General features: G+C 39.6%; 1 protein-coding gene across 3 annotated transcripts in view; it reads left to right on the top strand.

Annotated features, from left to right (window-relative positions):
* The window catches only part of LOC105285030 (leishmanolysin-like peptidase), a 257668-nt gene that overhangs the window by 58160 nt on the left and 186375 nt on the right, over positions 1 to 13133 (top strand). Inside the window, exons 3-4 of one of the 3 annotated variants that reach the window (XM_026975487.1) lie at positions 2792 to 3106; positions 3582 to 3659. The exons of 1 other annotated variant lie outside the window; for it this stretch is intronic. In XM_026975487.1, coding sequence (XP_026831288.1) covers positions 3654 to 3659 — 6 coding nt within the window. In that variant the 5' untranslated portion in view covers positions 2792 to 3106; positions 3582 to 3653. The remainder of the gene's footprint in view (positions 1 to 2791; positions 3107 to 3581; positions 3660 to 13133) is intronic. One more of the 3 variants, XM_026975486.1, reaches the window with a different exon arrangement.

Genomic DNA, 13133 nt, shown 5'->3' with positions numbered 1-13133 from the left:
GACGGAGATTAATTTGTATTAAATAAATGATGAGCAATATCGAGTCTTATGATGTTGTTGTTAACGGTCTTAGAAATGTTGTTATTTCAATTTTTTGTAATTTATAACTCAATTCAATTTCTTGTAATTTATAACTCGTAATTTATATACTTCGTTGCTGAATTTAATCTTGTTACCGTGTTTTTGTGCGCAAGTTATTCTCTCATGAGAGAATAGCTTGAGAAGATAAATATTTTGCTATGAGACATACTGGTTCAATGAATAATAAACACCTCGGCTTCTGTCATGAAAAATGGTCGTGTCGTTAAATTTAATTGAAATATTTTTACGACATTAATCACGCTTATCATTAGACGTATCGCGTATTATTTATGAAACTGTGTTGAGCATAATCTCGTAAACTAATAGAACATTGAACGAGCGAGTGTAAAAATGTTGTCTATTTATAAGGATAAACTTTTAAGCGCACCAGTTCTGCTATGAAAAAAATCTGTTCTTTATTTTCAAGCGAATCTTATGAAGCAGCAACGCTGGTAAGAACAGATATTAATCCAGAGCTATAACGCAGCACGGTGATGTAATTTTGTCTCTTATTCTCACGTTTTTCTCCGACCCTCTTCTTTATCTTCCATGCTCTATACTTTGTCGCGATGGTTTCCTCTTATTATCAGCGCACCAGCGCGCTTTCTTCGCTGTAGAAAGCGCGAAATCGTCATGAATATTTCACGAAAGCGATGGCGCCGGTAGAAATAAAGGGTGCAGTGGGTGGGATTTCATCTCTGGTCACGAATATTAAAATATCGAAGTGAGGTAAATGAAAGGTCGAGTGGCGATGCGAAAATGGATGGCGAGATAGCGAATGGGTGTAATCGATGGGGGAACGCCGATAGTAGAAGATCAGCGTCGCTTGATGAGTGCAGGAGGGTGCATGTATCATAGATATGCAATAGATAGTGCAGCGCAGATCAATCCTGGAAGCAAATCGACTATATTCTCGATAGATATTTCAGAAGCAAAGGGCAACCAGAATATCGAAGTGTCGGAATCGTGATGCGCTGCTTAAACAATTGAGGCCGTTGCTTTTGTTCGATCTAAATATACGTATATCTGTAATCCTGATTCTATTAAGATGGCAGCTCGTTCTTGTTTCCCAAATGCCCTCGCTTAATCGAAATCCCCACATGCACTCTATTTGCTATGCAGAGTGACTGCTAGATTGACGGATATTCTGCAGGATGAATCTGAAAATCCAAATTTACCATAGTTCGGTGAACATCTTCGTTAAGATTTCTCACATCTTCTTCCAGTCTTAAGTGACACAAAATGTCGCACAATCACAGGTGAAACGTAGCATCGAAGTAGAATTTTTCAAGTTAGTAAAAGAAAGTAAAAATTCGCTTGTGCAATCATGGATCGCAGAAGAAGACGTATCTCTTATGAGAAAATTAACGCGTTTACTCTTGTACCTTTGAAGCTGGTGACGGCGGTTATGCTCTAAATGACTTTTTTAAGCGCGCCGGAACATTCCCTTTGTACTTTATTCGTTCCCAGCGTGCAGGTCGTGTTTCTGATCGTGATCGGGGCAAAGTTCACGTGCACACGCATGCTATCGAGCGGAATGATCTTAATTCCGCACTGTGATTCGCGATTGGCGCTGCGGCGGTATCGGTGGCACTTCAGCAGCGCTCGCGTGAGAAACGCGAGCCGACGAAACTACTCGTCGCATTATTCACAATGATTTATCCGTGGAACGACGGCGGCTCGCCCAGGTTACGTCGCGATTCTCTCTTGCAGGTAACTGTAAAAGTCCGCCCAAGGATTAACGATCGATGCATTTGAAGCACGGCGCGTGTTCTGGCACGAGCTTCAAAGGGATTCCATCTCGATCTCTAGACTCTTCAGACGGAACGCATTATCCTTCGTATATCTGGAAATGCATTAAGCTATGTTCCGCGAACATTACCGTAAAAATTGGTTTCTACGATCCCTGTACTTTTGTCAGCATGGATTAAATCTTTCCTTTAAAAGTACCGGGATTGCTTTGACGACAAAATGCAGGCCACCAAATTTAATCAATCGATAACTACTTTTACGAATATCTGAATTTTGAATGTGATTGTTACTTATTTATTTGTCGCGTGCTGCGCATCGTCTTGTTTCTGGTGATGAATAATTCATTATCATGAATTAGAAAACGTTCATCTAATATTGGAAACGCTCGTTTAAGAAGGGACAAATTGATCAGAGATTGGCAAAATTGGCCATCTAAAAGTAGGTTTTAATATTTTTTACCTTTTCTTAATTTTTTACCTTGCATCTCTTCCTCAGAGTAAAGTGTTTTTTCGATGTTCGCGGAACTAATGGACCAAGCGGAAGCTGAGTTATCGTTGAGAAGCGTTAAGAAAATGCTACGCTCGAAAGTAAATACCCAACCACTTTGACTTATAGTTAGCATAAGCGCGCGAGAACTAATCTTCTCGTCGATAACCTGCGAGATTTCTCGATTCGCGATAAAATGCAACGCGATGTCTATAAAACGTTCCCTGTGTATAGAGACATATTCTTTAAAAGAGCTTATTTCAGAACGAACTCTGATTGCAATCTAATCGTAAAAATCTGGTCAATAATCTCGACTGTTTACTATCTATATCTGTAATTAGACGTTTAGAATTGATGTAAATCTTTAATCACTTAACATACTTATAAATTACTTTCGAATATCTTCTCAAAGATTTATTACTATAATTATTTTCTGCTTTGTAAAGAATAATTATTATTATCTCCGTGTAAGGAATCGTTTGAGATTGGAACGGACGTCGTTACGCAGATGCTGGGAGCGAAGCTTGCGTGGATCTCGCTCGGTGCCAATTTCACGGGTAGGCACTTATCCCAAATGGCAGAAAATGACGAGGAATTATTTACTATAGTCGGGCGAAGTAGCGAAAATTGGGTGCAGCCGTTCTAATTTCATGCCAGAGTAACGATCTCAAGCGCAACCATTGAATGAAAGGCAACGCGAGTTACTCGCTTGCCCCAAACTGCCAGTCTGCTTCTCATCCTTACACGTTTCATCCGATTCCTACTCTCGAACGTCGACGTAAAGCTTGTGAGTTCATTTTCTACGGTCTTTCACCGCGTACCTGTGCGTACGAATGCGCTTATTTAGCTTCGTGTTACTGACTGCTTTGAAAGTTGAGCATTATGCAGCATTAACTTCTCTCACGCTTCATTCTCCATAAAAATTTAAGAGCTGAATAACTGAGTCCTGAGTTTAGTTTAAGTAAGTTAATTGGAAAATAAGGAAAGCATTGTTTTATCTCTTCCAATCAAACACTTGTTAATTTTGAAACATCATGCGTTGTATCGCGTATCTCACATCGCGTATGTAATATATAATATTATACATATTAATAAGTAATATTTGCATAACAAACTACTATCAATTAATTCGAAACGTTGATTCTTGAAAGAAATATTCGCAAGTTGGTCAATGTAGATAAATATTTCTTTTTTATTGTACATGTAATTATGTATGTATGTATAAATCATAAATTTTACAAGATTACTTTATTCTGTTACAGGTATGTTTTCTTCATGGTATTCTCCACGACTAGTCTAATGATATTCTGCTAACATATCCGTTACGCCGATTGATGCTGGTACGTAATTTGACTCACACCAGCTGCTCGATAATGTTCGATACCCAATTTCCGAATGTCCTCCATCAGTGTCTGCTTTGATATCGATCCAATTTTGAACGCTAATCGTATATTGAGCGGTTAAATTATTGTATTAGCGTGACAGATAAGTGCATCGCGCGGTGCTTTCATGGTATACCATCAAGTTTCAAGATATGCAGCGGCTGCAAGTCAATTACATATGTGTGTTACATCGCTCGATATCGATATATTATTCATGTGCTTTTGGCAGTTGAAGAAATAAATACAATTAATTAATTTTAAATTATTTCCACTTATTGTTCATGCCTTTTACAATGAAGAACTTGCGCGCGTCCTGTCGATACCGTCTATTACACTGAGCTACTACACTAAATTTGCGCTATATCCTTTGTATTACACGTAAACCTCCTCGTTGATCGACCTCGTTTCATCTCGCTGATTCGGTCGACATATCTACATATAGATCCACATATAGATTCACGACGCGTTACAATCGCGCTGAGTTATCGCAATTTGCATCTCACGCATCAGCGAGATGGAGGGGTGTTCGAGAGACGAGTGAGAGAGAGCGAGTGAAAAGGAGAGCTTGCGTTCAGTTAACGAGTTTGCTCCCATTTCGATGCACCGAAAAAGAGAGAGAGAGGGGGGATAGGGAGAGACGATGAGCACTCTTTGTATGAAGTAATCGTATGTCAGCTGTGTTAAGTACTTATTAAAAACCTGTAGCGTACATCAAAATTCAGCAAAAAATGAGAAGAGTTCGATCTATTGGCCTCATTCAGAGCGCTTTTTAATCTCGCGTTCGTGTAGATAAATGGACGAAATAATAATAGGATCTTCAAATGAAAAAATTAAACTATATGTGGTACTTATATTGAACAATTTCGAGGCCTAACATAGCAAGATAGTGCTTTGACTTTTAATTTAGTGCTTTGGCTTTCAATTTTATAGTATTCTAATTTTCTTTGATATGAATACGTATGACATGTTGTAACTGTTTATGAAATAATGGATTATTTATCAAAAAGTGATTGTCAAATACGCGTTGAAAAGATATTATATTTTATATGTTAATAAAGTATTAAAAGAATTACGTTGAAATCAAAATTAAAATAAACATGGATATTGTATAGCTTTGTCATTGTCAAACGACACTTAAAAAAATTTAATGTTTCTGGTCAACCAATGAACAATTATTCTAGTATGTGACTACATTGGATGGTATTTGGTGTTTACGGGCAGAATGACGCGTTACGAGGATTGCAAGGCATGCGTTACAATTTCGTCGAACGGAATGCTAGCGGAGCTACGTGGTTTATAACAAAAATTCGTAGAATTTCCGATGAACCGCGGTCCAGTTATATATGCTAGCTATAACATTTTCTACTATGCACAATTTCATCAGTTTCATTTAGACTGCTATTTCATTCATCCATGCAAATACGTGCAGAAGAATGAAAGAATAATAGTCCTTTAAGGTAGAATCTTTACAATTAAATACTAGGTACCTTTTTTACAAAATTTATTGACCTATTGAAAATATATGATATTGATTACACCTTCATTGCAATTCAATACGCATTGGTCGAAAAATTTTCAAAAAATTTTAATAAATAAATTTTATATATCTCGTAGTTCTGCAATACTGAATAGAAATGCGTATAGTTATCATACAAAAATACGAAAAATTGAATAAAGATATGTTACATCAGTATCTATTCATTTTTTATATTCGATATATTATAGTTAATTAAGGATAAAAGTAGAGAACCAATGTTAGTAGTATTTGAACGCTGTATGTTGACACTCCACTGACTGATGCTATATCATAAGCTTTCCGCAAGAAGTGATCAGATAATCAATTTAGTTCGCACATCTGATTTTGCCTTGTCAAGTCGGAATAGAGTCGCCGATAGGCGTTTTCCTTTCAGGTTTGATCATTGCTTCTCGGTATTGCCTCGTGTGACCGCAAGGGATTTTCCTTTAAATTTTCAACATTTATGACGCGTCGAGTTATCTTCGTGGGCGTGAACGATCCTGAAAATACGTCCTTGCGAGATTGCGACCCCCGAGGAAAATCTTCCGCCAGACGAAATCTCGGCAAGTAAGAGAGAGAAAAAACTCTCGCCGGAAGCCTTGGCGCGCGCTGCTGGTCTTCGCGAAAGTCGATCAGATTGAACGTTGTAACTGGATAAGGGTGTTGGATGGATGTGTGTATAGCGTCTCTCGGAGACGCGTGTGACGGACGACGAAGGACGGCAACGACCTGTAGCCCTACGACGTCTTCGCAAGCTGTGCCACGTCGCTTTCTCGCCGGCCATTTTGCTTGATCTCCAAACAAATTTAATTAAACTAGAGACGCGCAACGCGCTGGCGTGCTCGCGGAAATTGAAATTAGACCCGTCCGCGACCTAGTGCTTTTTTCTTCTTTCTTCCGGGTCTTTCTCTCTCCCTCTCTTTTTTTCTCTCTGTCCCGCCCGTTATTTTTTATCCCGCAAACTGCACCGACCGCAAAGGACTTGTACATCATCTCAAGTTCTTTCCTGCTGCGTTGGGCGATGTTTTATGCGGTCTCATCGCTTTTCTGATTCTTCGGCCGTGCACTCGCGTGGCTCGTGCAGTCGTTGCCGTTACTACGGTAACCTTAATTGGAAATTTTCTTTGTGCGTGTCCTTGGCGAAGTTATATACAGCACTAACTTAAGGAAGTAATCACTTTATTATATAATCTCTTTTTTCCTTAGCTGTTTTATAAAATGCGAGACTTAGGAAGATTTCTTTTTACAAAAGCATATTGTTAAATCTCAACATAGTGCGCACACTTCGATATATAGTCTACGTTCATTCCGGGTTATCTTCGGACAAACAAATAATTACCTTAGAACGCCTTATTTTGCTTATAATCGGTATGGTAATTCGAGTCCCTTTGAAAGCTTTGTTAGTTAATGCAATGCGATCTGTTAACTTTGCCGGACTTTATTTTATTCAATTATTGTTTGCTTGCTTTGTTTAATTGAATGTGAGTTAAATTAATGAATACTTTATCAAGTTTTCGAGAAACAGTGATAAATGATACGATTTTCCGTAATAAATGTAAATTATATTTCTATTTACCTTTCACACATCCGAATATTATATCGTATAAATTGAATGAATTAACTCTACGTACTATAAACGCGCCACAAAATATGTTATATCTTGCAGTTCCAAATTGCTTACGTTTACTTTTACGATTGCGCGTTCAATTCAACACAGGAAGCTGATGGAAATTATGTACGATTAGTGGAAACTGGGTCTTTTTTAAACAGGATTAAAGATTACTCAGTATCAATTGTATATCACTGCTGATTACCACAGTCAGATAACAGAAGTCGACGGGATTAGCGAAGGATCGGCAATAAACGACGCATTTAAATCTTAGTTAAATCTCAGCTTTCCATCGTCGCAATCGTACGATGTTACCGAAACTTTCACGTTTTATCGCGCTTGCGTATGCTAAGCGAATCAAGCAGACGTTGCCTAATACATTGACAGTTTACCGGTGAATTACCAGTGAATGGTTTAAGCGAAATGTTGCCGACACAAAATGTTTGCGCGAGCAAACCCGCCTCTGGGAGACGCTAACGTATTTGCCTCGCTACTCTGTGCTCCTAACTCTAAGCGAGGGAAACGGGTTAAGTCTCAATCGAAGTCTCAAACAACGTCGATTGCAGAGCGGTGAGCCGGTGGTGAAAGCGTTTGCCTATATCGAATGCAATTCGCCTCGGAAAGGCTCTACGCTCATCGGGCTATACTGATCGCGTTGAGAGCGAGGGGGAAGGGATTGGCCGCGAATTGAAACCGCCGTTTGAGGGGCTCCTTAATTGCAACACAGAAGTAACTCCTTTCCGGAAACTTCCGGGCACTTGGGGGCCCACAAAACCTTGCGACACGAAGCGAACCGTAAATATCGGTGGAGCGTTTGATGGAGCGCGATTCTGCGCCGTTTCGTGGTGCTCGCTGGATGGCCGATCTCTTAATCCCCCTCAGAAACATTTTCCGGGGGAGATCCTTCAAAGCAGCAAATGGATCCGTGAGTTCGTAATGACTCCGCGGATTAACTTTTCGCTCCTTCTTGCTAGGTCGGCACGGGGCCGCGAAGCTCTCCTCTCGTGTTTCATCTCGAGTTTCAAATACACTGACATTTACGATCATCTTGGTCAGCGCAGTTTGTGACCGCGAATCTCAATTCCCGTTTAACGCAACTTTGCGAACTGTTGGACACTACATTTTCGCGATTTACGAACGATTCGGGGACATGTTGCTCCGGTATCGATTCACTTCACAGTTACGTTCTGTATTTGTCTCTTGTTAATTTGTTTCTGATTGTTTTGTCTATTTGCGGTAAAACAGAAAAACGTATCGAAAAGCAAAACTTTTCTTTATTTTAGAACTTCAATTTAGTTAACTTGAGTTGCAGACTCGAGATCTAACGAGACATAATGTATAATACTGTATACCGCGACTTGGAGAAACGTTATCTGTATTGAGTAAAAAGTAATGTAATGCATAAATAAAAAATGAAGAAAAACACGTAAGAGTGATGGTCTCATCACAGAAACAGCTGTTTGTCTGGTCTTTATGTGCAATGCTTCTCCAACATATCATAGATTGGATCGATAAGTAGACTTATTAAAGAGAGTAACGTTAGTCGTTAACTTTTTATTTTACAGTGTTTCTTTTTCATAGAAAGTGTAATTATGTCGGGAAAATTTTAGATTTAAAAGTTGTAATACATAATGAATGTATTACATTTTGCCTTTATAAAAGATGCACGAAACCGACACACGGCATATGAATATCAAATCCTGATACGAGTGACTGTATTTAAATCTTGATTTTGTAACCAGTGATGTAAAGAAGAAAAGCGCTTAGCTTTCGTTATGGCAAAATTATTGCACTTGTATATTTTGGATCGCACGTGAATAAAATAAATTTCTCATCGTCGTACTTCAAACTCGACGGAGCCGAGTGATTAAAACGGAAAATGTAGCCTGGAAACGGAAAACGAAGATGAAGTTTTGTACAAACGCGTAGTCGTTCGATCTTGATGGGCGAAATTTAGTACCTTCGCGAACGAACTGGATAGATCGATAGCTATCGAGTTGGCTTTATTAAGTCCTCAGGCAGCTTCACCCTACGGGCACAACGCAAAAACTTTCGCGTACTGCAGGAGGGGTGAGATCGGAGCCGGGGTGTTAATCGATAGGGTCGTGTGTGGTGTACTTGCGTGATGACTCGATAATTAATTGGCCCCGAGTACATACGCGAGAATCGTGCGCGCATTTTTGCGATCGTTGCCGTGCATCGGAACGATGGCCGGCGGCGTCATTTTATATACCATCGATGGTGATTTATCGTAGCGTTTGACTTCCGCGCGAAATGGATATTGCGACGACAAGGAATAATTCATTGAAAGCGCGACCGATAGCCACGTCGATGCACTTTATGGTAACGGTAACGAGCGGGCGTGCAATTTGTTTCGTTGGAAGATACAATAGTGGAGGGATTACATCTATGCTTGTGACACAGAAAGGACACGTTTCTGATGAGGAAAAAGTCGAGAGAGAAGAGATTTTTTTCAAAAATCATGCTGTAACCGTATGTCGAGTGAACACCTGATAGAATCTGTAATTATTACGGTAGAGTTTATTTTTTTTCATCGTTTCTGGAAATACTGCAGGACTTTCTCGTCATTACTCTTATACAATAATCCGTATATTGCCTACGTCAACGATTAACGAGCGTATTCACGTATTAAACGTGAATGAATCATAAGCGCATGTGAGAAAATGCGTTATAGTATTCTCTGTAATCTCATATCTTGCATCGAACACGCACATTCTTCGTCTTGTGGCGATATATCGCACAAGGTTAAATCATCGCGATAACAAGTTCCGCTTAAACGTATATATCGCTCTATGCTGTGCACGCGTTCGCGAAATTTTTCTGTCGCCATTGCGAGATACATGGCGGGCATAACGTGTCACGACGAAGTTACGTGGTCGTGAAAATCTTTTGCGCCGGCGAAATTGCGATTCTGCCGTCGAAAAAGCGTTCCCGCGCTAAAAGATATTGTCTGGTTAATACCATCTCCACTAGGAGGGAGTGATGATCCTCGTTCGCCCATTTTTTTCTCTTTCTTTTTTTTCTCCTGTTTCAACTCCAGCCGAAAGAGCGAAAAATATCGCGCGCACCAGCTCGCACTTGTCCGGCACGACGGTCTTATCGGGCTGTCGCTCCTCTCATTGTTTTCCTCGGGGATGATTGTTGCCTCCACAGCTCGATTCTGCTCCCCCGCTATTTGGGGTTGCCGTTTGCGTTGAGCACTTTGTGCACAATACGACGCGGCGGCTCTTTCCCCATCAGTTTGAGATTCGTAGCAGCTCGCTCGCTTTACCTTCCATCGTGAAGTGCAGTCTGAATATGGACGGAAAGCCTATACGGTGAAACCGGTGTGAACCTGGCACCTGACTTTAACGAAATGAAAATTTTCGGGCATATTTCGTTTGTACCTCGTTTGTACCTGTTTGTACCATCGTTCGTTTCGTTTGTACCTCAACAGTTTAAAAGTTATAAGGGGTCAAACAGTAGCCAGCACCCGACTAAAAGATATCCGAATTTTAATAATGCCATTCGAAAGAGCATCGTTTGTACCTTCAGGAACCATCGTTTAAATCGTTTGTCCCTCAACGGAACCGGAAGTATAGGCTCTTCAAAAAACGTCCAAGAGGTACTTTCGCCAATTTTCGAGATATTCGAAAACGGCCAACGGCGGTCGAAAGAGCTCGGATAGCACCTGTTTGTACCTGCGTTCAAATCGTTTGTACCTCAAAGGAACCGAAAGTACAGCATTTTCAAAGTAAAACAAATAGTTGTTCGTACCTCCGTTGTTTGCAGAGATATCCGAAAATGCCCAACGCCATTCGAAGGAGTATAGTTTCTACCCGTTTGTACCTCCTTTCAAATCCTTCGAATGGCGTTGGGCATTTTCGGATATCTCTACAAACAACGGAGGTACGAACAACTATTTGTTTTACTTTGAAAATGCTGTACTTCCGGTTCCTTTGAGGTACAAACGATTTGAACGCAGGTACAAACAGGCGCTATCCCAACTCTTTCGACCGCCGTTGGCGTTTTCGAATATCTCGAAAATTGACGAAAGTACCTCTTGGACGTTTTTTGAAGAGCCTGTACTTCCGGTTCCGTTGAGGGACAAACGATTTAAACGATGGTTCCTGAAGGTACAAACGATGCTCTTTCGAATGGCATTATTAAAATTCGGATATCTTTTAGTCGGGTGCTGGCTATTGTTTGACCCCTTATAACTTTTAAACTGTTGAGGTACAAACGAAACGAACGATGGTACAAACAGGTACAAACGAGGTACAAACGAAATGTGCCCGAAAATTTTCATTTCGTTAAAGTCAGGTGCCAGGTTCACACCGGTTACGGTGAATAGCTCTACGATTATGTGCACTTGATACTAGATACGCAGTACTTATTCGAACACGTACGAAGAATCAAGAGAATCCCACGATTGCTGCATTTTTCTGCAACTGGTAGTTGTATAGTTAAACTATTTGGCTCGATCGTGTCTGTCTGAAAGTAATGGAGATTTCGAGACTAAATAAAAGTGATTATCAAGCATTGAGATTTTTGTTCGTAAATATTGTATTATAATTACAATCATCGCTGTCAGTGTTAAACAATACTTCTAATATCTATTCACCATGAGGCAAAGTTACATATCTCTCTCTCTCTCTCTCTCTCTCTCCCCCTTTCCCTCTCCCTCCCTCACTCCCTCCCTCCCTCTCTCTCTCTCTCTCTCTCTCTCTCTCTCTCTCTCTCTCTCTCGACATAAGCGTATCTCCTCTTACAGAACTTTCCTCTTAGCGCTTAAACTCTTAGCGTTATTAGATTCTTGATGCACCACTTCATGTACCGGTTTCAAGTACTTATATGCTAGTATTCGCCACTAACAGGAAATGCTATTGATCGAGAATACTTTATATAGCGTTTGGCATACGTGTACACATGCGTGGCACGTTTCATATAGCTACGGAGGAAAAAATATCCTCAGAATAGTGTCGCTATTTGCAGTAAGGATCAGCTTTTCTCCTTCTTTTTAAGTAGCATTTGCAATTCAAGATTAGGTGCAATCTAATTTGATCCGCCAAGCGCATTTCAAAAATTGGAATTGGATTCACCTTAACAACATTATCGCATTTCGTGTTATTTGCTGGAATAAGAACAAAGTTTTTTCTACAAAGGTACAACAGTAATTAACATAAAATTAATAAAGCACTAAGGATTAGATTTAAATTTTACTCAGAGTGCTGCTTCGAGATGTGTTGTTTTTTTGATAATACAAATAGTAGACTGAAAAATAGGCTTCACTTAGCTTAAGCGATACACGCGAAGACAAGTGAAACGTCTAAACGTCTCGGCAACACCCACTTTGTAGAAAGACCCATCGTGAAATCTCACGACTTTCCGTACTCTACGTATCATCTACCTTTAAAAGCCTTGAGTTTTTGTATTCGATTCTCCTGAAAGCACCGTGTTAATTTAATTTCATTATTTTGATCAAGAAAAAAGCCTTTTTATTTTACGTCAAAATACGATTGAAGCATGTAACTTTTAAAATGTTTTTGTCAAATGAATCATTACCGCAGGCCAAACTGCGTGCGCAGGGCTCGGTATATAATCCTAAGCTAGATTTACTCTTAGTCACTATCTGTTAACATTGTTCAATCGATACAGCAGCATTCAATGCCGCTCAATACTAATTATAATTGGTTTCAACTTGCCTGGAGCGTGACATTGAATCGGTTCGTACTGAAGACTCGAGTATTCCCGCTGTTTGTAAAACAGCAGATAACAGTACCAAAAGAAATGAAGCTTGGATGATGAGGTATAACAGGGCGGGATGAACACGGAAAGGTCGGCAAAGGTCTTCGCTCAATGGCTCCTGAATTTTTAATCCGTCTCTTGCGTCTTCCGTTTCGTTTAATATTCATATGCGATGTTGTCAAGACGCGCTTCCTCCCTTTTTACGCGCCGGCTGTACAAGCAAATGGTAATACTACTTTAATATCACATTGCATTAAGTTGTACTGCGTACTTTATTACAGATCAGATGCTTTGATGTACGACAGTCAGAATATATTTGTTATGTTGTTGCAACGTAAAAGCAGTTGCATACGAGTCCGTGCATTAACTATATTAACTGTAAAAAATGTATTATAGATAGCATAAATGAATTTATTATAGCTATAAAACATTTTATTATAATAGACGACAATATATAACAGAGCGAGAAAATTCTGTTATAATAAATCATTATAATCAAAATTATAAGCACTTATATTATTCGTGCAATTTCATGTAGCATAATTATGGTATATTAAAT

This window comes from Ooceraea biroi, chromosome 2 (assembly GCF_003672135.1).
Source record: "Ooceraea biroi isolate clonal line C1 chromosome 2, Obir_v5.4, whole genome shotgun sequence".
Lineage (NCBI taxonomy): Eukaryota > Metazoa > Arthropoda > Insecta > Hymenoptera > Formicidae > Ooceraea > Ooceraea biroi.
This window is presented reverse-complemented; position numbering and strand designations above follow the sequence as displayed.